General features: G+C 51.7%; 2 protein-coding genes across 2 annotated transcripts in view; both read right to left on the bottom strand.

Annotated features, from left to right (window-relative positions):
• The window catches only part of cfap299 (cilia and flagella associated protein 299), a 59,570-nt gene extending 52,698 nt beyond the window's left edge, over window positions 1–6,872 (bottom strand). Inside the window, exons 1-2 of the mRNA XM_047016791.1 lie at window positions 6,760–6,872; window positions 5,444–5,574 (exon numbers count right to left, since the gene is read on the bottom strand). Of these exons, the coding sequence (XP_046872747.1) occupies window positions 5,444–5,574; window positions 6,760–6,870 (242 nt within the window). The 5' untranslated portion in view covers window positions 6,871–6,872. The remainder of the gene's footprint in view (window positions 1–5,443; window positions 5,575–6,759) is intronic.
• Window positions 6,873–7,350: 478 nt separating this feature from the next.
• Window positions 7,351–26,459, bottom strand: wdfy3 (WD repeat and FYVE domain containing 3). The gene is given in 38 exon segments (XM_047016599.1): window positions 7,351–10,321; window positions 10,807–11,004; window positions 11,553–11,664; window positions 11,836–11,932; window positions 11,990–12,204; window positions 12,351–12,521; window positions 12,816–12,906; window positions 13,191–13,373; window positions 13,512–13,691; window positions 13,994–14,152; window positions 14,532–14,686; window positions 14,950–15,097; window positions 15,300–15,512; window positions 15,711–15,802; window positions 15,900–16,053; window positions 16,285–16,391; window positions 16,653–16,770; window positions 16,895–17,014; window positions 17,124–17,178; window positions 17,338–17,418; window positions 17,541–17,626; window positions 17,870–17,990; window positions 19,209–19,249; window positions 19,251–19,358; window positions 19,468–19,631; window positions 20,012–20,177; window positions 20,879–21,109; window positions 21,761–21,838; window positions 21,987–22,144; window positions 22,608–22,790; window positions 23,312–23,418; window positions 23,730–23,959; window positions 24,220–24,380; window positions 25,032–25,131; window positions 25,364–25,597; window positions 25,706–25,885; window positions 25,996–26,127; window positions 26,310–26,459. Coding segments are annotated over 38 exon segments (5,307 nt in total). The 5' UTR covers window positions 26,367–26,459; the 3' UTR covers window positions 7,351–10,200.
• Between the last annotated feature and the right edge of the window lie 17 nt (window positions 26,460–26,476).

Raw genomic sequence — 26,476 nt, 5'->3', positions numbered from 1 at the left:
GTAGCAGTAGAACCACCACACACCAGCCCTGTAGCAGGTAGAACCACCACACACCAGCCCTGTAGCAGGTAGAACCACCACACACCAGCCCTGTAGCAGGTAGAACCTCCACACACCAGCCCTGTAGCAGTAGAACCACCACACACCAGCCCTGTAGCAGGTAGAACCTCCACACACCAGCCCTGTAGCAGTAGAACCACCACACACCAGCCCTGTAGCAGTAGAACCACCACACACCAGCCCTGTAGCAGGTAGAACCTCCACACACCAGCCCTGTAGCAGTAGAACCACCACACACCAGCCCTGTAGCAGGTAGAACCTCCACACACCAGCCCTGTAGCAGTAGAACCACCACACACCAGCCCTGTAGCAGGTAGAACCTCCACACACCAGCCCTGTAGCAGTAGAACCTCCACACACCAGCCCTGTAGCAGGTAGAACCTCCACACACCAGCCCTGTAGCAGGTAGAACCTTCACACACCAGCCCTGTAGCAGGTAGGAGAACCTTAACACACCAGCCCTGTAGCAGGTAGGAGAACCTCCACAACCACAAAAGGAACACACTAGTACAGTATGTTGGTAAGGAACATAAGGCCCAGCTTAAGCTGATCCAAAGGAAATCTCTATCAAGGAAATTGAAAGAGGAGGGTCTTACGGCTGTCCAGTCGAAACCCTGTACAGCGCAAACCAGTCTAACATGGAGCTCAGGACTCACAATCCCCATGTTTACTCAGCTGATTTCAGTACGGCCCATTTCCATGCTGAAACACAATACTTTTAAGTAGCAGATGAATACCCTCCAACACATGCTGCAAACTGATGTCTGGTGGCAGTACACACCCTATATGAAAAGCATACTGTAGACCCATATAACGCTGGCTTCATTTAGGCAAATGGCCATCAGATGTTGGCATGTCAACTTATGGTGCCAATTGGATCTTGGGTTAGCCAGGAAGGCAAGTATTTTTGTGTGTTATAATTGTTTTAAAGAAACCAAAATTCTACCGTAAAAAAAATCTGCGTTTACATTAGAGTTAGGCTTCGGTGTTTTCTTGCCTGATCAAAAGACACAAACATTTGGGGATGGGTTTAAGAAGACATGGTAAACCACAACAGGGTCCAAACAAAGGCCAGAAACAACAATCAACTCGCTCTACTTATCACACTTATCATCTTCAAAACCCTTGTGCTGCCTGGGTCATTGTGACCCACCGTCGTGGTGAAAAAGGTGGGTCACAATGACCAGAAAGCAGCACAAGGGTTAAAAAAGTATGAGTGAAATATGGGATGTCTTGTGAGAGAGCTGCAGTCTGTCAGTCACTGCATGTAAGCACTTTCTCCCTGCTTAGTTTAAAAGTGGCGCGGGCCGTTCCCAGAGTTGTGAGGGTATGCTGTGGAGGTTGGCTCGGTCCTTGCGGCGTGGGTCGACTGTGGACAGCGCCGGCAGGCTGGCTTTGCCAGGCGCACACCGTGTCCAACATCGCAAACCCAGGTGAGGCAATTTGGCGTGACAGTACATGTAACCGAGCCTGCCAACCCTGGCAGCACGGAGCCAGCGCGGGGCTGGAGGCCAGAGCGGGGCTGGAGGCCAGAGCGGGGCTGGAGGCCAGAGCGGAGCTGGAGCAGGAGCTTGGCTCGTCGAAGAACCAGGCTTCTCATATCAGACACATCCCCAATCTTATTTTAGCCAGGCGACTTGGGGTTGGACATAGCAACGATGTGCATTCCCCGTCCATGTGCATGTTCACTGCTCTGGTTGTTCTTGGCACGGTGAGAAATGTCTCTCTTTTAACAGATGAGAGAAAGAGAGTGAGAAAGAGAAAGAGTGGAGTATTCTGGATGGAGGGAGGAAAAAAGGAGCAGCACAAAGGACAAAGAGCTTGGGGGCTGGACACCGAGGTGGAGCGGAGGCCCGGCGGAGGCCCGGCGGAGGCCCGGCGAAGGCCCAGAGATCAGGACGTTAGCTGAACTGCTGGGTCTGGATCAGGGCTGAAGCCTGGATGCCTGGTGTCTTCAGCAGCTCTCGTCTCGTGTCTGATCCACGGCACAGAGGATATGGTGAAATAAAACCAGCCAATGGCCAACTGTCAAGTGCACCCAAGAAGTTTCTGATTGGGGGTTTCACAGATCTTTCCAGAAAGTGTTGGCCTAAATTACAGAGGCCTGCTCCACATAAGCTGCAGAACGGTTTTCAGACCTCATCTTATCCGCAAGTGGCAGTTTGTTTACGCATGTCCAGAAGTTTCCTCGTGTGACAAGTCTAACATTAGGTCTCCTATTTAACATTAAGCTAAAGGGATTAGAAAAATCGAATAAAAATCAAAGCAAGACAGTTATATCCAGTTTAAATTAAAGAAAACAAGTAGTCTACTTTCATTGCTTCTCCGAGGTATTTTGATGTGAAACAGACTTAAGTCAAACAAGCGTATAAAGCTAACTTTGTATTCTGCTATGGCATGAATGGAACAAAAGTTTTTTTTTTTTTTTTTTTTTTTTATCCGAGTAGGAGGTTGTTGATGTTTGACTCAAGCTTGGCATAGATTTCACCCAAACCCAACAACCACACAACTGACTAAGCATCCCTTTCATTCAAGTTTCACTTTTTTTTCTTCTTCTTCAATTATATATTGAATTTCACCTATGTCTGACGAGAGCTGTTGTTTGGTCTTTTGTGATGTGCTGGCGAGGCCTTCCTTTCACAGTCAAGCTGTCAAGAGGACCATGTTGTCTTCCAGACTGAAACAGGCCAACAACAGGTCAACATCTTATTAGCATTTGCAGCGCTATCTCCACTCCCGGGGTATTTTATTACCACAGGTGCAGGAGCATTCACTGATCAGATGCACGCTACAGGCGAGGTTAGCCCTTAATTGAAAACAGCTTTATTTATACACCTGGAGGCACTAAAGGTCTCCAAGAGATCACGGGGAGGTTGAACAGAAGAGGAAAAACATGTTGAGTCAGTGACAGAGAGCGCTGGAAAGAAAAGATGATGTTTTTGAGGCATCAGCTCAGCCTTAGGGGGAGGGCAGAGGCATTCTGCAAGCAGCATGGCCTCAACACTAGGCCTCTGGCCCAGCATCTCTAAAACCTCCCTGGTCTCAGGAGCGGACCACTGCAGGTGCAAGACAGCTCTTTGGTCGTCCGTCCTTGCTCACACTGGGGAGACCCCAAAAATGCATTTGCATGGTTATTTGATAGCTCGCATTCATTTATATCATTACTGTCAAACGAACAGCGTAAAAAAAAAAAAAAAAAAAGGCTTCAGTAACAGTCGTGTTGTTTACAGACCAGCTGCCAGAACACTGCCTGACTATTCTCAGATTGCAGGTGGTACATTGCATCTTGGGAGCTGGTGTTTTTTCAGTGCGACCACAACAGGGGGTCAAGAGGTCAGGCTGGTGGAGATCCAATCAGAAAACCGCAGAGGAAAGAGAAGCTAGCAGTTTAACAGCTAGCTCAGGGGACCTAGCTCCAGCTTGCCACTTCTGATGGAAACAACCTGTGGGTGTTGGGATTTTTCTGTCTTTTCAACTGCCTCTTTTTTTCTTCTTCCATGTCAAATGTTCCTGCGTGGGAAAGTGATATCCAGACTTTGTCCTTCTAATTAACACAAAAAACCTGTAAAAGTATATTGAGTCTTAGCCTACACAAGGTTGCGTTGGCCTACCCCAATGTCAAAACTAAAAAGATATCTATTCATTTCAGGCATCAGATCTACCAAAAAAAAATGACTTGACCACACTTCTCGCTCCCAGGTAACATAAAATGTGATGGAAGTGTGTGTGAAAGAGCAAAACACACTATCCTGGATAATCTTCTAGTTCAAAGGATAAAAACATGTACAACCCTACCCTGGAGGCTAATTCACTTAAAGTTTGTTATAATAAGTTTCTCTTATTAATATTGTCAATAATATCAGAAGACCACTTTGTGTGAGAGTGAATTCACTTTTCTTCTGGATCGTGTTGTAAAAAATAAACCTACACTGATCCCTTTCCCAGTAGTGGGTTTCCATCTTATTAATAGAGTTTTTCCATCTCTGCTGACCACAGATGAGAAGACAGGGTGCAGTGTAATTGATAATGGGAAAATCACTCAAACATAGTGTACTATTGTACCAGGAAGGGCAAGACTTTGCTTTGTAGCTGAATCAAATCCTTTCTTTTTTTCTCCCCTTTTTACGAACAGGTGCGTGGTGTATTGAAGGGGATAATGATTAAAACAACTGATAGAGGAAGCAGCCAAGACAGGAACGCCTCAGAGCTCCCTCCTCGACTGTAACGTTAGCAAGACCAGCCGCTAGCCTCGCGCCGCTAGCCTCGCGCCGCTAGCCTCGCGCCGCTAGCCTCGCGCCGCTAGCTTCGCGCCGCTAGCCTCGCGCCGCCAGCCTCGCACCGCCAGCCTCGCACCGGTACGCAGCACAAAGCACCACAGCTACATTCAGAGTGCAATTTCGGTAACAAGGTGAAAAGTGACCTTCCAATGAATGAATAGCCAGGGGTGTAACTGCAAAGGCTCTGATCAGGAGTGATTTTAGTACACCCTCACTTCTAAAGACCCTCCACGTAAAACCTGTTAGGTTTACAACTATGGCTCCCTACGACAGGAGCCTTTCCTTGGGCTAACACTGACTCTTCACTGACAAGGTCTAACTGGTTCCTGTGAGGACAAGATGAAAGGCTGCAGGGTTAGAGCCTTAGTGAGTGCAGGTGTGTTGGTGTCACTGATGTTCAGCGATGGAGGGAGAACAGCAGCAGAAATGGGCTCCTTTGGAAACGATTCCAGAATTCAATCCAATTTTACATCCAACATGTAAATACTTGGGTATCTTCATGTGTGAACGTTTTTTTTATTTTTATTTTTAAACCTTGGGTCTGTGTCAACTTGTCGCCCGCTGAAGCATGACCACAAAGGGATCCAGAGGATTTGAGCAATGTGACTGATGTTGTTTCTCAGAGGGCGTCTCAGTCATGTGATATTTACCCAGGTGAGGTTGACAAAAAAATCTAAAAAGTCAAAGATAGTACAGTGTGGTCAATCAGGGGCTCTGTGAGATTGTGCAACTCCTGAGGAGAATGGTGTATGTACACTGCTTAATGTTGTTCCTGAATACCAAGATAAATCTAGACTAAGATCAACATAGCCTGAAACTATTATTGTCATCTGAACTATGAATTGGCTTTGACATGGTAACTGAAATGGATGTTAAGTTAACTCCAGTGTGACATCCAACCCATCGTACTCCTAGGCTGCATGTCTGGGGTTATGTTATCAAACTAACCGTTGGTTGAGAAACCGGATGAAAGAGCACCAAAAACACGTGTTTCACCCCCTCACACAGTACCATCAGACACTAGATGCAGAACACAGAGCCCACCAGCCTGACAGATTTAGAGAAACAATCGGGGATCTCTCTCAGTCCGCGACAGGTCAACTTACTGTCTCTGGCCCCTCTTGGAGAGTCTGGAGGCCTCTGCTGCAGCCTTCCTCGTCTCAAACTCCTCCCTCCTCAGGACCTCCCCGCTGCCCCTGTAGCCCAGCTCCACCAGCTGACGAGCCAGCTCCTCATCCTAGAGGGGCAGGGAACACCACGTGGTGAGTCAGGAACCGGGGCCGCTGGCCGGCAACCCAAACCAGAGTCACACCCTCCACCCCACCTCTAAAGACAGGAGTAATACACTGCAGAAAAATTTCACTTTTATTCTGCTGCACAATTACAGGAGACTCAAAATATATAAGATAATATTCATGTAATACATCGCTTTATTTTTGCCATATTATCGATCCAATCTGAGACCAGACTACATGTCCTAAATATTTGGGGATAGTAAAATAGTTTCTGCTTTTTCCATGACTAAACATGTCTCACGAAAGTGAGCGTTCGTTAAGTTGCTTTTGGCACCTGCATTCCTAACATAAATCTTATTCAAACAAGAAGTGTCTAGGAATACTCAACAAACACTTCATTTAACAAGAGTAAGCAACTATTTGCTTCGGCTTTCTGTTGCAGAGCAGATTTATTCAGTATTAACACGAGTGGGCAGATTAGATGGCCTGGGTTGACTGCGTTGTGTAAACACCACATGAGGTAAATTAGTTTGATAATGTTTCACCTAAGAAGATTATCAGGTCAGATAGGAGGTTGGTCTTAACCCTTTGTAGACACAGGTGTTCAAGCAATACGAGCATGCAACTTCTGACGAAAAAGTGCCATCTATTGGTTAAGTGGAACTCAACAGTAAGTTATAATAGCTCATTCCCGGGATGTTAAGAGCTAACTTTACAAGAAAACGTCTTCAGTTCTACTACCGCTATTTAGAACTTTAGTTCTGAACTTGTCTTATCGAAAACTACCAGTCTATTGCGAGTACGGACTCGACTTCTGGCATTTCTTATCGGTCAAAATTTGGTCCGTTTAGTTCTTACCACTATTCACACACACGAGCAAACCGACACCGCCATCTGTCTCATGCACACCGTTCCTACAACGTTTTGTAAAACGCTTGAGTTCTCTCTCGGTTCTGTCTGAAGAACAAAGTAAACTATATTCTAGTAAATGTGTCAGTCTTAGCATATTAGGTTGACAACTCCTCGTTAAGCAAAGCAGCGAAAATTGTTAACAGGTGTGACTAATTAGCTACTAATTATACCGATGCCTTACTGTAGAGCTAGCCAAGCCAGTCTTGCATTCCAAGTAAACGAGCTTAACTTGCTCAGTAAAACATGAAAAACTGAACGTAAAACACAAAAGTTACCTCTAAGTAATATAAATCCATAGAGGTGATTTGGGAGTCAAGAAAGTCCTCATAAGTATGGAATTCGGTGACAACATTGTCGAGAGCCGCTACTGAGCTGTCCTCCTCCATCTTGGTGTAAGCGCTGTTGGTCTATCTCCATAGCAACCAGAGAGCAGATGATAGGGTTGCCAAAATTGGTAATCCTCTTCTTAAGACAGGGCGAAAGCAGGCAAGATAGCCTAGGTGAGGATACCGCAAATATTTTGAATATGATGTGTTTGGGGGGAGATTATTGGCTCTTATTTAAACATACAAATAAATCGTTGACGTCTCTACTTCGAGAGAGATGTGGTCCACGCCACGGCAACGACAGTGCACTGACTTAATTCCCGTCTTGGTCTTTGACCGTTACAGCTCTAATTTTTCAGTGTAGGCCGACAGTAATTATGGCCATTGTAATGGGACATCGCTGTGTTTAAAGGATACTGTGTTTCACCTCTGAAAATGATTAGTAGGCTAATGGTTGAGCATTAAGGCATTGTGAAGAAGCGTAGTGCTACATGTTTTTTTGTTTTGTTTTTTGACAAAGAAGTAGGCTACACAAATCAATCAGCATTTGGTGGTAAACAGCAAGAATTTAATTGAAATCAAAATAATAAGTACCAGATCTATTGCATTATTGTAACATTGTTTCGGTAGGGGGTTATTCTACGGTTTTATCTTCTTTGTCGTACTGAACACACACACCTGGAACATTCAGCTATCACAGACTGCACACCAGATCCTTAAGTAACGCAGTCCAATACAAGACCACCAAAATAATCCATGATTTTCTCAATCAATTCTTTGATTCCATAAAGAGTACAAAAGTCCACCAGGAGTCAATGAATTAATCTCCAGCACTCCAGCCATAAACTGTACACATATCTCTCGCTCGGGGCTTGTAACAACTCATAAGACGATGCCTTGGAAAATTGAGAAGAAAAAAAAGAAAAAAATACGAACAAACACGAATAATGCCAAGAACATGTACATAACACTGACACAGAAAGTCAGCTATGTTAATAGACATGCAACAAGTAACAAAACTTGCTGAAATTACAAGAATAAAAAAAAAAGCTTAAAATCAGTAAAATTGCATAAATACTTTATACAGTTAATTTCACTGTGGTGTAATGTGTCTTCTTTGAAATGATAGCCCACAACATAAAATGGCATTCAATAAAAATCATGATTCTGTTCCGACTTTACAAAGTAAAGGTGCAAAAGTCATTCAGATTGATATCAGCCATCGTGTGGATTTTTAAAGAGATGCTTTTGTGGCTGCTAAATCTTCTCAGCTAGATGTTACGATTGCACACTAAATACAGTACATAAATGTAGGATGATATAACAATAATAATAAGAGTGCATAATATATGGCAGACAATAAGGGAACTTGACAGTGAATCCCAAACTACTACTCTTGTGTTAGAAGTGTTCTCGCGAGAGTAAAAAAAACAAACAAAAGGAAACGTCTCATGTACAGAAAGCTGCAAGGTTGCCCACAGCATCACGGATAAAATGACACGAGGAAGGACTACTTCTGTAGTCTCAGGACGCTCTCGTTTCAATGTTCTCCACATACATAATCAGGAACCTTGTGCTTCACTAGGACCAGGCTACCAAACAGACATCACATTATCTAACATCGAAAGTGAAATATCAAAACCCATTCGCGTCTAACGGCATCAATTAGGTGTTACACGCTACACTCCTTATTCAGATATATCAAGGCGATAGGCCTACTGTGTCGCTAAAACGATCCAGATAAAACTCTCTTACGGAGGTATGAATCGACTTGGCAGAGGTCGACATCTTACGGTGGTCGATGACCGCCCAACATCTCTCCCTACTTGGCGTCTTCCAGTTTAGAGGAAGGCTTTTTGAGATTATTTTCATGCTGTCAGACCAATAATATTCTCCCTCTTCTCTGCTTTGTAATAGCAGAATGAAACCGCTGCGTTCCGGGAGGAAAACGTTCAGCCAATGCTACATGTACAACCTGAAATTCGACAGTTTACTGCGTCTGACCGTAATCTTTTCGCCTTTACTCGTAACAGACACTCTGGACAATGTCTAACGGTTTTTATACATTTCTTGTGATTCAAACTTTAAATTGTTTCAAATGGTTGTGACAAATAAAATGTCAGCACAATCACATGACACAGATATGAGCGAGGGGGAGGGAGGGGGGAACAATCCCTGTTTGTGTGCAAAATGTTGCAACTTAAGACCAATGCCATGCATACAGTAACTGGAAACGGCGGTGTATATATATATATATATATTTCATACGCTGATATTACATTTCAGAGTTGATGAAACCTCGATGGTTTCCCTCTTGAAGACATACAACTAACTCTTACATCCTATGAAGTACAGTATATAGTTATCTGTAAACCCCTGATATGGTAAAAAGGAAGACAAAATAATAATAAAATAAAAAATTATGTCACTCGTCTGGACAAGCAGCAACAAAATAAACAGCTCCTACAACTTATTACAAATGGACAACTTACAAGACTGCATGATAGGTAAAAATCGACATGATAGTTCTTAATTCATACCAAAATACATGATATATCAAAGCAATTTGGCAAACGGGATAAAAAAAAAAAATCTCTCATTGATGGCAATGGCTTGATACTGTGGGCAACAAAATAAATCACATATTTGTAAACGTAAAAAAAAATTGCATAAGTAGACTCACTAGTTATCAACCCACATACAATTATTATTAACATTCATTGTCCCACATATTATTCCCGCAGGGCTAGGTGAATAGTGACTTAATCAGCTGCACAATCTTTTTTGTTTTAAAGCCAGGAGTGGTTAGTCACAAAGCTATATTACAGGCAATGACATTTTTTGTTTGTTTTCCTTTTCTTCTCAATAATCATATTTTTCCTGTTTTCTTGCTCTAGTTTAAAAAGGCCATTGTAAGTATTTACAATATAAACAAGTTTATCTCACGTTCTAAGGGGAGGTTATCCCTGTATCCTGTTGGTCTACAAGCCAGCTAGCCAGTGGTATATTGAGGATGGAGTTTCAAGGTTGTTTGTGTCCTATAATGAGTGTGGACTGTTAAAGTGTGAATGATGTCATGACACCCCTCGTGTCGGCTTATTTTTCACTCTCTCTCCACATCTTCTCCCCCTTACTTCCCTCCATCCCGTTTCCGGGCGTGCTAGTCAATCGCCACGGTTACGACAACTGACACATTACGGTCAGGTGATCCCTTTTAGTCTACATCAGTGAGTTAAGTACGGTTACTGTGTGTGTGTGTGTGTTTACAGGTATTCAGAGAAGGAAGGGGGAGGTATTTCAGGGCAGGGGTGAGAGAGACCAGGAGGTTACAGGCAGGGAGACCCAGAGGGAAGGGAGGGAGAGAGGGGAGGAAGGCAGGTCGCAAGGCCCTCAGTTCTTGAAGCTGTCGTCGGCGCTGCGTTCGTGCTGCAGGTTGTAGTAACAGTTCTGACACACTCTCACCGGAGAAGAGATCTTCAGACGTTTGATCTCTGACTGGAAACGACTGCACCTGAGGGAGGAGGAGGGGGATGAGGAGGAGAAGGGAGAGAAAGGGGATGAAGAGGAGGGAGGGAGAGGAGGGGGGGAAGGAGGGAGAGGAGGGAGGGAGGGGAGGAGGAAGAGGGAGAGGAGGGAGGGACCAGGACAGGAGAGAGACAGGGTGCAGCATGGTGGTTAAGTCTCCAGTCTTCAAACAGTCAACTGTGTTTGTTATTAAGGTTATTCTTGACTGTGACCAGAGCAGTCACAGTCCAACGAATACATAAACAGAGAACCAAAACAACTTCCTCCAGCACGCAATGACATCCAAACACTAGTCCTGGTACAAGTTCACATCTTACAAAATAACATATACATTTTTTTGTGTTCTTTTATATATTTTTATACCAATAATCATTTCCAATAAACATCCACCAGAGCAGCTTAAGAGCAAGGCCTTAGTTAGGATCCTCGATGCCCGTTCTGTCGCGTGGAAACAGCGACAGAGGAACTTACTTCTGACAGAAGAGCTGGCCACAGTTTCTGCAGTGGTGACGTCGCTCCGTCAGAGAGAAGCGCACGCTGCAGCCAGAGCAGCTGTCTACCACCTCGTCCTTCACCCAGTGGTCCGCAGCCGAGCGGCCCGGCTGGTCACTCACCGACCAGCTGAACACACGGCCCCGCCCGTCTCCCACCAGGATCTTACTGTGGTCTCTGAGAGGGAGAGGGGGGTGGAGGGAGAGAGAGGAGACAGAGACAAGAGAGAGGGAGAGGGGGGTGGAGGGAGAGAGAGGAGACAGAGACAAGAGAGAGGGAGAGGGGGGTGGAGGGAGAGAGAGAGGAGACAGACAAGAGAGAGGGAGAGGGGGGTGGAGGGAGAGAGGGAGAGGGGGGTGGAGGGAGAGAGGGAGAGGGGGGTGGAGGGAGAGAGGGAGAGGGGGGTGGAGGGAGAGAGGGAGAGGGGAATAGGGTGAGAGAAAAGATAAGGAGGGAGAGAGACATCTTACTGTGATGTGGCCCAAACCATGACCACAACCATGACCACAACCATGACCACAACCATGACCACAACCATGACCACAACCATGAACACAACCATGACCACAACCATGAACACAACCATGACCACAACCATGACCACAACCATGAACACAACCATGACCACAACTAACCCCACTGGCCTTTAGTGCACACTGCTCTTTACACACACACTAATGTACGCTCACACACACACACACACTGAGGAAGGCTCACACACGTACTTGGAGATGGCGAGGGAGGTGATCTCAGCCGGGTGAGCGTTGTCCTTGCGGTCGAAGGCCGTGTGCATGGTGAGCTTGCTCCGGAACACAAGCTGACGCTCCCATCTGTAGCCTGAAACACACCACCACACAGTTAACACACACTAACACACACACTCTCATGCAACAACACAGTTAAGACAAGCAGGTAACCGGTTTTCAAATAAATGAATGCATAACCCTTTTTACAAGCAACGTGCTTCAGTTACAAACATCTCCTCCAACGTCCAGCCTGGTAACCTACCGGTTCTGAGTTGGCCGTAGGGGCGAGCCTCCATGGTGGTGGGGTGCTGGAGGGGCTGTGGGGCCTGCAGGGGGGCTGGGTGGGCTGTGTGGGGGTGCAGGGGGGCTGGGGGGGCCGTGTGGGGGTGCTGGGGGGCTGGTGGGGCCGTGTGGGGGGCTGGGTGGGCTGTGTGGGGGTGCTGGGGGGCTGGAGGGGCTGTGTGGGGGTGCAGGGGGGCTGGGGGGGCCCCTGCTGGCCTTCCCTGGCCCTCTGAGTAGGTGACAAACACAAAGCCGTCCTTCTCGTCCAGGCTGAGCGTGTCGGACCAGCGGCGGGAGTCGTCAGAGCCGCTGTCCACAGACCAGGAGGCCCCAGAGCGGCCCACCACACCTGCAGGGGGGGCCACAGGCCTTAGAAATCACTCTTTACACTACCAGGCAGTCAGAAAATCACTAGTTCCACTAAAAAGATATGAGTTAACTTGTTCTGGGTGGGTCCATGGATGTTGATCCTGAGAGGGGAGCAGAGTGACATACCTTTGGGTCTGTGCAGGGCGCTGCCGGGGGCGCTGCCAGGGGCGCTGCTCGGAGCACTGCCGGGGGCAGGGGAGGCGTGGGGGAGGGGCTGGGGCTCTGGGCCCAGGCTGGTCTCATCTCCGTCAGACTCACTGCTGTCCTCCTCCCCATTCTGGGGCTCACGACCCTCAACTGGACACAGCAGGCGGGAGTGGTGTGGGGGTGTGTGTGTGGGGGGTGTGTGTGTGTGTGGGGGTGTGTGTGTGGGGGGTGTGTGTGTGTGTGGGGGTGTGTGTGTGGGGGTGTGTGTGTGTGGGGGTGTGTGTGTGTGTGGGGGTGGGGGTGTGTGTGTGTGTTGTGGATGGTAGGTTCACAGTTAGGATATGCTTAGGAGGAACTTGATTTTAACAAAAACTTTTTAAATTTGAAAAATAATGTATTTAACAAATGAACCCTTCAGGCCATATGTGTGAAACAGAGACTCACCCATCTTGTCCTCACAGCAGTCAGGCACGTCTGGCTCCACCGGCTCTGGAGCAGGGGTTTCTGGGACTTGTAGGAACTCCATCCTCCAGAACTACAAGAGAGGACATTCCATTTTACACAAAAAGTATTTTCAATATATTTTTTTACGATGTACTAATGCAGCAAGCATTTCACGACTCAGTCCTTCCCTCCAAACATTCACAGCAGTTTCTAGTGATTAGCACTGGTTTCATCCCTTCACTCATAAACCAACACCCCACACTACAAAACACAAAGCCCACATTTCAAAATCAAATCAACTTGACTGTCAGTTCGCCTGGAAACGAAATCTTAGGCTCCGACCACACGACTGATATTTAATAACATGATGGTCACCCTGACGACGCCGTCGGAGTGTCCGGTGACGATGACGTTCTGCGTGTCCCACTCGTTCATCTCCGACACGCAGCAGCACAGGATGTGTTGGCTGCGGCCAGTGAAGGTGTTGGCGCTGGCGATGGGGCTGCCGTTAATGCTCCACACGTGGATGTAGGTCCCAGCGCTGGACACTATGTCTCCCTGCTCTCACACACACACACACGGATGTTAGGCTCTATTTATGGAGAGTTTGTGTGTAGGTGTGGGTATGTATATGTGTGTGTAGGTGTGCGTGTGCCTGTGTGTGTGTGTGTCTAGTGCGCTGCACGGCCGACCCACCGTGAGCTCGTTGATGCAGAGAGCAGAGACGGGGGCCCGGTGGCCCCGGAGCTGCGTGACGAAGGCCAGCTTGTTGAGGTCCCAGAGGATGCAGGTGCGGTCCCTGGAACCGCTCACCATGATGTGGTACGCTGCTGACGCCGTCAGACACGTCACCGCATCTGTGTGGCCCAGCAGAGCCTGGGGAGGGCACACACACACACACACACAGTTACATGGGTGCTTTGTTTATGAGATCATCCTACCTGGATAATCCTCTCCTGTCATCCTACCTGTTTGAGGGTGAGGGTCTTGTTCCTCTCCTGTCATCCTACCTGTTTGAGGGTGAGGGTCTTGTTCCTCTCCTGTCATCCTACCTGTTTGAGGGTGAGGGTCTTGTTCCTCTCCTGTCATCCTACCTGTTTGAGGGTGAGGGTCTTGTTCCTCTCCTGTCATCCTACCTGTTTGAGGGTGAGGGTCTTGTTCCTCTCCTGTCATCCTACCTGTTTGAGGGTGAGGGTCTTGTTCCTCTCCTTGGATGTCCCGGTCTCCCACACACACACGGCTGTGCTGGTTCCCCCGGTGATGACCAGCTTGGGGTTGGGACAGATGGCACACAGGATCTGAGCCCACTCAGAGAGACACTCGTACACCACCACCGCCTGCAGGGGCCAGGGGATTGGTCAGAGGGGGAGATGGAGACAGGGGATTGGTCAGAGGGGGAGATGGAGACAAGGGATTGGTCAGAGGGGGAGATGGAGACAGGGGATTGGTCAGAGGGGGAGATGGAGACAGGGGATTGGTCAGAGGCAATGAACATGAAGTGCTGCCTCTCAAACACCAGAGGGCAGTGTTGAGCAACAGGAAAAACTATTGACCGTTTTGGGAATCAGAAATGCATGAACAGTGAAAACCTTTAACCAAGGTACCACATGGACAATTGTGTGCATGTGTGTATGGCTGCATGTGTGTATGGCTGCATGTGTGTATGGCTGCATGTGTGTATGGCTGCATGTGTGTGTGTGTGTGTTTTTCCCTGACCTTGTCTGACTCGTAGTTGGCCAGTCGACAGCTGAGGTCTGCGTATCCCCAGGCGAAGGTCTTGCTCCAGACGGGGGGCACTAGGACCTTGTTCTGCTCCACCGCCAGGATGCCTTTATCAGTACACACGATCTGGCCCACAGGATCCTTCAGCTCTGCAGCACAGACACACACCCACACCCACACACACCACACACACCACACACACCACACACACCACACACACCACACACACCACACACACACACACAGCACAGCACACACACACATGTTTAGACAGAGGTTGGTGACAGGTAACATGGTTCTAAGTACAGACCACTCAGCGTATCCTGAGCCCTGTAAGTGTGTGTGTGTGTGTGTGTGTGAAGGTGCTTTGACAACGTGTGTGTGCGTGTGTCCTCCGCCATGGCCGTTCTACCTTTCACAGGGGCGAGCGAGGGCCGCAGGTTGTCGAGGTGATGGAAGAAGATCTTGTCAGCGGTGGAGCTGACGGAGGAGGGCACGCCCTGGGGGTCCCCGTTAGAGCGGCTCCGCACGCGCTTGGGGGGGTGGGGCTTCTTAAACAGCTGGGGAACAGACGAGAAACCCTCACTTACGTGGTCGGGGTCAAAAAGCCAAGCGATCGTGTCCAAAAAATACACCGTCGCAGATTCAATCGCGTCTCACAGCTAACACCACCAGTTCCAGAAACAACGGCAGCTCAAATCGGAGCCAGACGTGTGGTGACCGTCCTGTCAGCCAGGGAGTACAGGTGACCCCTCTGCTCACCTGTTTGGGGATCTGTCCAAAGTTGTTGATGAATCCGATGGTGGCGGTCTCCTTGAGGGGGTCGTTGATGTTGTAGATGTCCACCTGGCCCTCGTAGAACAGGTGGTGGAACACGTTCACTGCCTCCACGGCTGGAGGGCCCTGCTGCTTGAAGCCGAAGATCAGGTCGATCCACTCGTGGAGGTGAGAGCTCACGTAGTCACACTCCAACGCCTGGGGGGGGGGGGGGGGAATCAGTTGCAGCGTTGCAATTCACCCTTTTCCCACTGTTAATATTCATACACTACTGAAATAAAACATTTGTTATTTATCGTCCTCATGAATTATATGATTAGTTATCAAGTACGGTTGAAATAAGTTTCAGGTAGTTTTACTGGTCAGGTGAGACTGTTAGGAGTGTGTGATGGTCACCTGTCTGTGGACCCTGATGAACTCCCGAGGATCTCCCTTGGCCCAGGATGGCAGCAGCACGTCTCCCAGCCTCACGCCGTTCTGTTTACTTCCTGGTAGGGGGAGGAGACACCCAATCACGTCACAGAAACAAACACATCCTTTTGCACAGTGCTGTACGTGTGTTCCGAGTGGGGACCTGGAGCCCACCTAAGTCGAAGTTGTTAGAGTTGAGCATGAACTCAGGCAGGTAGAAGAACTCCGGGATGAGTTCCTTTACGTCGGCCATGTTGTGTTTGGAGGCAGAGAGCCAGCCTTCACGCACGCTGTGGAACATCCTGTCAGCCAGGTCGAAGTGGCCTCCCTGCACAACACACACGGAAACACACACACACGGAAACACACACACACACACACACAACATGAAACCTCCAAGGGTCACACAGGTCATCATTAGCGTCCCAACCACCATCCAAGAAACCTGTCATGTTTCCACACCCTGCTGATCTCAACCTTAGCTGGTGACCGATCTGACCGTGTGCGGAGCAGCGTGTGCAGGTGTCGAGTGATGGGGGGAGGAAGAGGAGGGTCTGACCTGCAGCCTGAGGAAGATCTGGGTGAAGGGCTCCATGCGGACCAGGTATGAGGCCACGATCATGGCGGAGGAGTAGTGGGTGCCATAGTGGTACGCTGGAGTCTCGCCTGCAGGACCGAGACACACAAACACAACCACCACCACCATGATCACAATAATGATCTGGGTTCCTTTCTTTAATATAACATCTGACAAAGATGTCTGGCCCTTGTGAACACGCCATACCCCAAACTTGAATGTGATTGTTCCCCCAAAAATACTTGAGGTGCAAAAGCGTTAATCGTTTTTAAAACCCTGAGGTAACGTGTTATTATGGGATGTAACTAAAGCCTGTTGTGATATTTGGACAGGCAAGAGAGCTGGCTTACCGTTCGGGTCCTCCCAGTCCTTGAACCTCTTCTTGTACTGGGTGAGCCTGTCGTCAGTCTGGGCTCCCATTGGCTTAGACAGGTTCCGGAATGTCTTGGGGTTGTTAAGGTCCAGCTCCTATAGGACAGCATCGCCACGTTACAACACCTATGCTAAGCTTGTTAGCTAAGCTAACGTCCTATAGCACAGCATCATCACGTTACAACACCTATGCTAAGCTTGTTAGCTAAGCTAGCGTTACCTCCGAGTCGTAGTCGGCCAGGATCCAGGGGAAGACTGGGTATTGCATCAGGTCGTTGTAGGAGCGTCCGGCCAGCGTGTTCAAGTGCATCAAGTACTGGAAGTTACTGATCTCTCCTCGCTGGGGGGGGAACAACCAGGGGGGGAGAGGTCAGAGGTCAGAGGTTAGAGGTCAGACTGAGACAGCCTCTGAGGAGAGGAGCTGGGAAGGAGGAAAAGACAACACCCACCTCCCATCTCTGGGTGACCGACTTCTCCCCCACCAGCGTGCTGAGGAGCCCAGACCTGAAACACAGAGGAGAGGGGGGTCGGCAAGGAGGGACACACTGGAACAGCCTCGCTGGTCATGTGACACCACACTGTGTCAGGTGACCGGTTCAGGCCTGTGGATTGGATGACAGATAGGATGGTGAGGGTTAGGAGAGGTGAGGGGTGCGGTCGTACCCCTGCTCCACGCTGGTGTTGGGTCTCTGGCCCGAGACCGACTCTGAGCTGTCGGCCAGCGAGGGCACCACCGCCAGGAACCTGCACACGCACACACACACACACGTGGTTCTAACAGTGTTTGGTTGTGAGTGATGCTGTGATCAGGGTGACAGCAGTGTGGTGTTACTGCCTCCCCCTAGAGGAGGAAAGAGAGATGGCACCTCTGGTAGACCTTGTTCCGGACTCCCTTCTGGAAGGCGAGCAGGTAGTTCCTCCCATCTCCTGAGAACACCTCCGCAGCCATGGGCTGAGCGGGAGACACAGGGAGTCACTTCGCCTTCAAACAACCCTCAACTGCTACAGAACACAAGCGTGGTGTGTGTGTGTGTGTCCTCGTGGTGTGTGTGTGTGTGTCCTCGTGGTGTGTGTGTGTGTGTCCTCGTGGTGTGTGTGTGTCCTCGTGGTGTGTGTGTGTGTGTCCTCGTGGTGTGTGTGTGTCCTCGTGGTGTGTGTGTGTGTGTCCTCGTGGTGTGTGTGTGTGTGTCCTCACCTGCAGCAGGTAGCGTCTCTTGTGCACCTCCTTGATGTCCTCGTAGGCGAAGATGCTGCAGCTCCTCTTCAGCTGGGTCTGACCCTGCCGAGCACCCCGGGGGATGATGGCCTCCTGGAGACTGGAGGGAGGAGGGGGAGGAGGAGGAGGGAGGGGGAGGGGGAGGAGGGAGGGGGAGGGGGAGGAGGAGGGAGGAGGGGAGGGAGGGGAGAGGGAGGGAGGAGGGGAGAGGGAGGGGGAGGGAGGGAGGAGGGGAGGGGGAGGGAGGAGGGGGAGGGAGGGAGGAGGGGGGAGGGAGATGGAGGAGGGGGAGGGAGGAGGGGAGAGGGAGGAGGGGAGAGGGAGGAGGGGAGAGGGAGGGAGGAGGGGAGGGAGGGGAGAGGGAGGGAGGAGGGGAGAGGGAGGGAGGAGGGGAGGGAGGGGAGAGGGAGGGAGGAGGGGAGGGAGGGGAGAGGGAGGGAGGAGGGGAGAGGGAGGAGGGGAGAGGGGGAGGGGAGAGGGGGAGGAGGGGAGAGGGAGAGGAGGGAGGAGGGGAGGGAGGGAGGAGGGAGAGGAGGGGAGAGGGGGAGGGGAGAGGGGGAGGAGGGGAGAGGGAGAGGAGGGAGGAGGGGAGGGAGGAGGGGAGAGGGGGAGGGGAGAGGGGGAGGAGGGGAGAGGGAGGAGGGGAGGGGGAGGGAGGAGGGGGAGGGAGGAGGGGTAGGGAGAGGAGGGGAGGAGGGGAGAGGGGGAGGGAGGGAGGAGGGGAGGAGGGGAGAGGGGGAGGGAGGGAGGGGAGGGGGAGGGAGGAGGGGGAGGGGAGGAGGGGAGAGGGGGAGGGGAGAGGGAGGAGGGGAGGGGGAGGGAGGAGGGGAGAGGGAGGAGGGGAGGAGGGGAGAGGGGGAGGGAGGGAGGAGGGGAGGGGGAGGGAGGAGGGGAGAGGGAGGAGGGGAGGAGGGGAGAGGGGGAGGGAGGGAGGAGGGGAGGGGGAGGGAGAGAGGGGAGAGGGAGGAGGGGAGGGAGGGGGGAGGGGAGGGGAGGGGAGGGAGGAGGGGAGAGGGAGGAGGGGAGGGAGGGGAGAGGAGGGGAGAGGGAGGGAGAGAGGGAGGGGGAGGAGGGGAGAGGGAGGAGAGGGGGGGAGGATGGAGGAGAGGGAGGGAGGGAGGGAAGGAAGGGAGGGAGGAGAGGGGGGAGGATGGAGGAGGGAGGAGAGGGAGGGAGGGAGGAGGGGGGGGAGGGAGGTTACAAAAAGGAAGAAAAGAAAAATAGAAGACAGAAGATAGATCATAGGAGAACAGTAGAGAGAGGGTATGTGTCAAAAAACATTTTAAAAAATATACATATTAGTATGTATGGGACCTACTTGGCCGGCAGAGTGTCGATGTCTCTGATCTCGCGGGCCGAGCGTCATGGTGTAGCCGTCGATCACGTAGAAGTGCTCCTTCCCAAACAGCAACAGCCCCTCGCTAGTGTCCAGCCCCTGAACCCGGGCACAACGGTACATGTGCTGGATCTGCAGGGAAACACAACGCTCAGAGATCAGATCATTTACAATATTCATTACCATAAAACAATATAAATAGATAAACATGCATCTTTCTTGTCGTGGAACATTCTCTGACCTTCTCTCCGTCCTCCAGCAGGCGCAGCAGGCTGGTGTTGTCGGTGCGCTGCTCCTCCTCCGCGCCCCCGGCCTCCAGGCCTTGCTCCTGCAGCAGCTCCTGGCTCTCCTCGTCAGCCCCGTCAGCCGTGGAGCGAGAGCGCTTCAGAGGGGCCTTCACCAGGCCTGGGGAACACACGCCGGTCAAGACCACACCTGGAGCCCTGCTGAGTTGCTGCTAACTGCCAACTGCCAACTGCCAACTGCCAACTGCCAACTGCTAGCTGATAGCTGCTACCTGATAGCTGCTACCTGCTAGCTGCTAACTGCTACCTGATAGTTGCTAACTGCTACCTGGTCGCTGCTAGCTGCTGCCTGCTAGCTGCTACCTGATAGCGGCTAGCTACTACCTGCTAGCTGCTACCTGATAGCTGCTAACTGCTACCTGATAGCTGCTAACTGCTACCTGCTAGCTGCTAACTGCTACCTGCTAACTGCTACTTGATAGCTGCTACCTGCTAGCTGCAGTTAGGTGTATGTGTGTGTGTGTGTCTGTCCTCCTCCACCTTTGACCCTGGCGATGGTGTCCTCTCCGTGCTCTGGCTCGTGGTGTGTAGTCTCCTCAGTGCTCTGCTCCACAGAGTGCTGGTACATGCCCGGGTTCCCACACAGCAACCTCATGTAGTACTCCTTACTGTCGTAGCTCACCGCACGCCTGTACCGCACAGGCTTCTGCAGGGGGAGAGGGGGCGAGGGAGGGAGGGAGATGGTGAAGAGAGAGTGCTGAGCAATATGATTGGCTGTGGTCGACCTGTTGTCGTTCCACATCCTCCTCCTCCACACCCTGGTGTCCCAGCGGTCCAACAGCAGGGCAGAGGGACAGAGGTGCCCTTGGAGTAGTGGACCACACTGAGGGTCTGACCCACGTATGGAAAGCTACTGTAGTCTTAGTGATTTTCTACCACAGAGAGGGCATTCAATAGAGATTAGAGACCTGCTAGGTTGTTCAATGGGTGATTCATAAACAGACGTAATGTCAGTCATGACTAGGGGTACTGTTAGAGGCAGACCTCCACAGCACAGCATCCAACCACTGTGTTCGCCCAGGAGCAAAGAAACACGACTTCCAGGACTGTATATGATCACATTCACATTGTGAGGGTTTACCAACCCACGAACAGCACGTGCTCCAGAAGAACAGCTGTTCCACAGGTTCCCCCTAACGTCCCCCCTAACGTCCCTCCTAACGTCCCCCTAACGTCCCCCTAAAGTTCCCCCTAACGTCCCCCTAAAGTTCCCCCTAAAGTTCCCCCTAACGTCCCCCTAACGTCCCCCCTAATGTCCCCCTAACGTCCCCCCTAACGTCCCCCCTAACGTCCCCCCCCCCCTAACGCCCCCCTAACGTTCCCCCAGGTTTGAAGGAAAACACGTACCGGCGCTGAGCCAGCGATGGTCTCCGGCTCTGGAACGTAGGGGTAGTGGAGGTAGAACATGTCGTTGCGGACCATCTTCTTCCTCATGCGACAGGGGCCCTCCGTCATGTCCAGCAGGAACTTGTCCAGGTGGGAGCCGATGGGAGGGCCCCACAGGCCGCGCTCACGCAGGAGCTCATACTCTATAGACGCCCACTCCTCTGTCACGTACTTCAGAGAGTTCTGCTGCCTCTGGAGGAGGGACAGGGGAGGAGGAGGAGGGGGAGGGGAGGAGGGAGAGAGGGGAGGAGGGGAGGAGGAGGGGGAGAGAGGAGGAAGGAGAGGGGAGGAGGGAGAGAGGAGGAGGGAGAGAGGGGAGGAGGGAGAGAGGGGAGGAGGAAGGAGAGGGGAGGAGGGAGAGTGGGGAAGAGGGGGAGAGAGGAGGAGGGAGAGAGGAAGAGGGGAGGAGGGAGAGAGGGGAGGAGGGAGAGAGGGGCAGGGAGGGGAGGAGGGAGAGAGGGGAGGGGGGAGAAAGGAGAGAGGGGAGGAGGGAGAGAGGGGAGGAGGGGGAGAGACGAGGAGGAAAATAGGGGGAGGAGGGAGAGAGGGAGGGAGGAGAGGGGGAGGGGGGAGAGGAAGAGAGGGTAGGAGGGGGAGAGGGACGGAGAGATGAGGAGGAAAAGAGGGGAGTTAGGGAGGAAGAGGGGGGGGGGGGGGGAGTAGGGAGGACGAGCGGGACACATGGAGAGGGTAGGCGTTACAGTGATGAGTAACGTTGTAGAATGACGTATTATTCAGTAACACAGATGGTGTTACTGTAGTCTCTGATCCAGCAGTGAAGAGGAGCCCTCTCAGAGCATCCCTAGCCCAGCCAGACAGCCTCTGTCTGGGGCGTGTTCTCACCTCCTGGGCCTCCCGGTACTGGATGGCCACCAGGTCCCTCACCACGCCTATGTGGGTGAACATCCACTGGAAGGCCTCCTAGTGGTGGAGAGCAGAGGTTAATACAGAGTGGGGAGGGGTGTGAATGAGAGAAACAGCATGTGAGTGTGTCTGTGTCTGTGTCTGTGTGTGTGTGTGTGTGTGTGTGTGTGTGTGTGTGTGTGTGTGTGTGTGTGTGTGTGTGTACCTGAGTGGACATGCTGCCCTTGTTGAGGCTGTTGTCCTTCTTGTGTCTGCGTGCTCCGGTCAGCTTGGACAGACCGAAGCCACTGCTTACCCTGGACAGCTTGGACTGACTGACCGGGGCCACCACCTCCCCACGACTGATGCTCTTCTTCTCATGAGCTGACGGAGGGAGGGAAGTAGAGTAAGTACAATAAGACTCAGATGTTGTAACTTAACTGGAACTCGGTCAGCCTGCAGTAACAGTGACCACTGATGCCAACTCTCTGTTGTGACACAGCAAAGCTGCTGTGTGTGCTTGTCTCTCGCTGTGCTCTGTGTGTGCTCTGTGTGTGCTCTGTGTGGCGTGTGTGTGGCGTGTGTGTGGCGTGTGTGCTCTGTGTGTGCTCTGTGTGTGCTCTGTGTGTGGCGTGTGTGGCGTGTGTGTGGTGTGTGTGTGGCGTGTGTGTGGCGTGTGTGTGGCGTGTGTGTGGCGTGTGTGTGGCGTGTGTGTGGCGTGTGCGTGGCGTGTGTGGCGTGTGTGTGGCGTGTGTGTGGCGTGTGTGTGGCGTGTGTGTGGCGTGTGTGTGGCGTGTGCGTGGCGTATGCGTGGCGTGTGCGTGGCGTGTGCGTGGCGTGTGCCCACCCAGGTGGTTCTGCCAGCTCTTGAGGGCGGGCTCCTCCAGGGCGGGCCGGGCAGTGTTGATGTCCACGTGTCCGCGGTCGTTGGTGGGCAGAGACACCTTGAAGACGTCCTCCAGGGCCTGACGCTTACTGTGCATCAGCTCCGTCCACACGCGGTTCACCGCCTTCAGCAGGAGCTGCCGGCCTGGGGAATACACACACACACACTTATTCATGTACACACACACACACTTATTCATGTGTACACACACACACTTATTCATGTACACACACACACACTTATTCATGTGTACACACACACACTTATTCATGTACACACACACACACTTATTCATGTGTACACACACACACTTATTCATGTACACACACACACACTTATTCATGTGTACACACACACACTTATTCATGTACACACACACACACTTATTCATGTACACACACACACACTTATTCATGTACACACACACACACTTATTCATGTGTACACACACACACTTATTCATGTGTACACACACTTATTAATGTGTACAAACACACAAACCAAAGCTAAAGAACATAATGTTGGGTCATGCCCTTCTGAATTATCAACACAGACTTAAACAGCTGAGTGAAGCAAACTATAACATCCCATGAGCCCTCTCTCTCTCTCTCTCTCTCTCTCTCTCTCACACACACACCCACACCCAGCCAAGAGGGAGTGGTTACCTTCGCTGGCGTCCTGGCTGTGGCCGGTGTCGGCCTGGTTCTCTGCGGGCACCATGACGTGCCAGGTGGTCATACGAGCCTCCGCCTCCAGGCCGAAGCCCTCCACGCTGCTGCGGAGAGAGGGTGATGTCATCACTAGGGGACAGACCGAGTCAATACCGTGTCATCACTACAGGACACATCACCATCGCTGTTTGTGTTCATGTCGACTCTACAGTGAACGCAGTCTTCTATGCTCTGCTGTGCAACTGCTTCGCTAACAGTGACGTTATCAACAGGACTTCAACAGACTCGACACATACCTAATGAACACACAACTTAAAACACAACTTGAAACCAGAACCTTAAAACCAATACCCAACCCTCCTCCACCGGCCCTCCCCCACCAGCCCTCCTCCACCAGCCCTCCAGCCCCTACCTCCCGGCGTGCAGGCTGATGAAGCAGTGGGCCAGACAGGACACAAACTCTTGGTCGTGGTTCCCCGGTCCGAGCACCAGGTTACGGTTGACGGTGAGCACCCTCAGAGCGTCCAGCAGGGCCACCTGCTGGGGCACCGTCTTGTGCGGTCGGGAAAGCTGGTACAGGACTGTGCGGTTCAGACAGTGGTAGATGGCATCCAGGGACAAGCCTTGGGAACGCCTCTTGGACTGGGGTGAGGAGAGGGAAGACAGAGAGAGAGAGGGTTGGTGAAAGAAAGATTTGTAGACTGGGTCACACGGTGTTGTGTGCAGAGGGGGCGGCAGCTTTGGAGATTGTAGTGAGAAGAGAAGCTGTTGAGAAAAGCAGCTTTGTATGAGCTGCATGCCTCCCCCCCTGCCCGCTTGACTCAAGATCCCTCTCCACCTCCACAGCGACAGCTGCAGCCCTGACACAGTGTGGTGGTCCGGCCCTGGCTCCTTGTCCTCACCTGGCCGATGAGCTGCACGATGAAGTCCACCACCATCTTGGACTCCTTGTTGAACATGCCCTGCCACAGCTTGTCCACCACGCGCTGCGTGAAGTAGAACACGTTGGAGACCAGCGTCTGGTAGCTGCCGCCGCTGGCCATGGGCAGGGAGGCGTCCTCGCCTGCAGCACAAGGGAAGTCATGTTGTCACGCCGGTGCCTCGCATGTGCCTCTGGCGTGAGGTGGATGTGGTTGGATGTGGTGTGTGTTGGATGTGGTGTGTGTTGGATGTGGTGTGTGTTGGATGTGGTGTGTGTTGGATGTGGTGTGTGTTGGATGTGGTGTGTGTTGGATGTGGTGTGTGTTGGATGTGGTGTGTGTTGGCTGAGGTGCGTGTTGGATGTGGTGTGTGTTGGATGTGGTGTGTGTTGGATGTGGTGCGTGTTGGATGTGGTGTGTGTTGGATGTGGTGTGTGTTGGATGTGGTGTGTGTTGGATGTGGTGTGTGTTGGATGTGGTGTGTGTTGGATGTGGTGTGTGTTGGCTGAGGTGCGTGTTGGATGTGGTGTGTGTTGGATGTGGTGTGTGTTGGCTGAGGTGCGTGTTGGATGTGGTGTGTGTTGGATGTGGTGTGTGTTGGCTGAGGTGCGTGTTGGATGTGGTGTGTGTTGGCTGAGGTGCGTGTTGGATGTGGTGTGTGTTGGATGTGGTGCGTGTTGGATGTGGTGTGTGTTGGATGTGGTGTGTGTTGGATGTGGTGTGTGTTGGATGTGGTGTGTGTTGGATGTGGTGCGTGTTGGATGTGGTTGGAAGGTTCTGGAAGGTGTGCTGACCCAGCAGGACGTCAGCAGCCAGCAGGTGATCCATCACGCTGTCCAGGATGCAAGACTGGAACTCCTTCTGCTGGGTCCTGGTGGAGCGCTCCGGGGACGCCTGAACAGAGACACACACACACACAGACACACACACACAGAGAGGACAAAACACGTTAGCATTGAGGCTAACATCCTGGATTTGAGGTGTATCCTAGATAGCATTGTCATTCTAAACACTGTACGCTTATATTGAAACAGCATAGCCTAGCTAGCATTCATATGCTAACACAGCACAGGCTACCAAGCGTAAGTAAACACAGCCTAGCCTAGCTAGCGCCAGGCTAACTCACCTCCAGCAGCATGTCCACGATGGGTGTCTGCTTGCTGGCGGGGGTCAGGCACAGGTTGTCCATGATCAGCACCCGCATGAAGTCAAACACGTACTTCTTGGCCGGGTGATTGGTCAGGTAGGTCTTGGAGCCCACGTTGCAGTATTCTGATTGGCTGCGGTTCATGCCTGAGTCACTGGAGAAGGCCTTGAACTCCTCAGCGGGAGATCCCGCCTCGTCCTCCAGGTCGCTCACCTGGGGGGCAGGTAGAGGACGTCACCCCACGTCTCATCACACACACAGACACACACACACACACACACAGGCACACACACAGACACACAGACAGCTGGGTGTACGCACCATCTCAGAGTAGGGTCTGATGTTGAAGGGGAACACGCTGGCAGCCAGGGAGAAGAGGAACTCGGCGCTGTGCCAGAGGGGCGACAGGTCGGGCACGTTGTGGTAGAGGAACCTGAAGAACTGCATCAGGGTGATGGGGTATTCTCTCAGCCAGGAGCCCTCCTCCTCAGACTGCCAGGGCTGGAGGGGGAGGAGTCATGGGGTTACTATAGGTACTCCTGTTTAGTTGGCCGCTTTTCCTCCTTCGAACGCCACATCCCCCTCCTCTAATCTCCCTCTCCCCTCCTCACCAGGTTGAGCATGCTGCGCAGCATGGCCAGCAGCAGGAAGGCAGCCTCAGAGCAGACGCTGTGTATGGAGCTGAGCATGGAGCTGGAGGCTGGCGCGCCCAGGATGAACGTCCAGGTGGAGTCCAGGTCAAACTGGGGAGGCAAGGAGGGGGGAGGGAGGCAGGGAGACAGGGAGGAAGGGGAGACAAGGTCACACCAGGACATTACTACACCCAATAAACAGCCTTGTAGACGAAGGAGAACAGTACACGATCATCCAGGTGTGGTGTAGTGGTGGTGAGAGGTGGTGCAGTGAGGGTGGAGGAGGGACTGACATGCTCCTGCAGGCTGTCTGGCAGCTCGGTCACCGGCTGCTGCAGGAACAGAGCCATGAGCAGGAAGTAAAGCTCAGGGACGCTGGTGTGTTTGGTCAGCAGCGTCTGCAGCACAGGGAACCCTGGGAAGTGACACGCCTCCCGGTTGATCTCTCGCACCGTGGAGC

The sequence above is a fragment of the Hypomesus transpacificus genome, unplaced genomic scaffold (genome assembly GCF_021917145.1).
Source record: "Hypomesus transpacificus isolate Combined female unplaced genomic scaffold, fHypTra1 scaffold_42, whole genome shotgun sequence".
Lineage (NCBI taxonomy): Eukaryota > Metazoa > Chordata > Actinopteri > Osmeriformes > Osmeridae > Hypomesus > Hypomesus transpacificus.
This window is presented reverse-complemented; position numbering and strand designations above follow the sequence as displayed.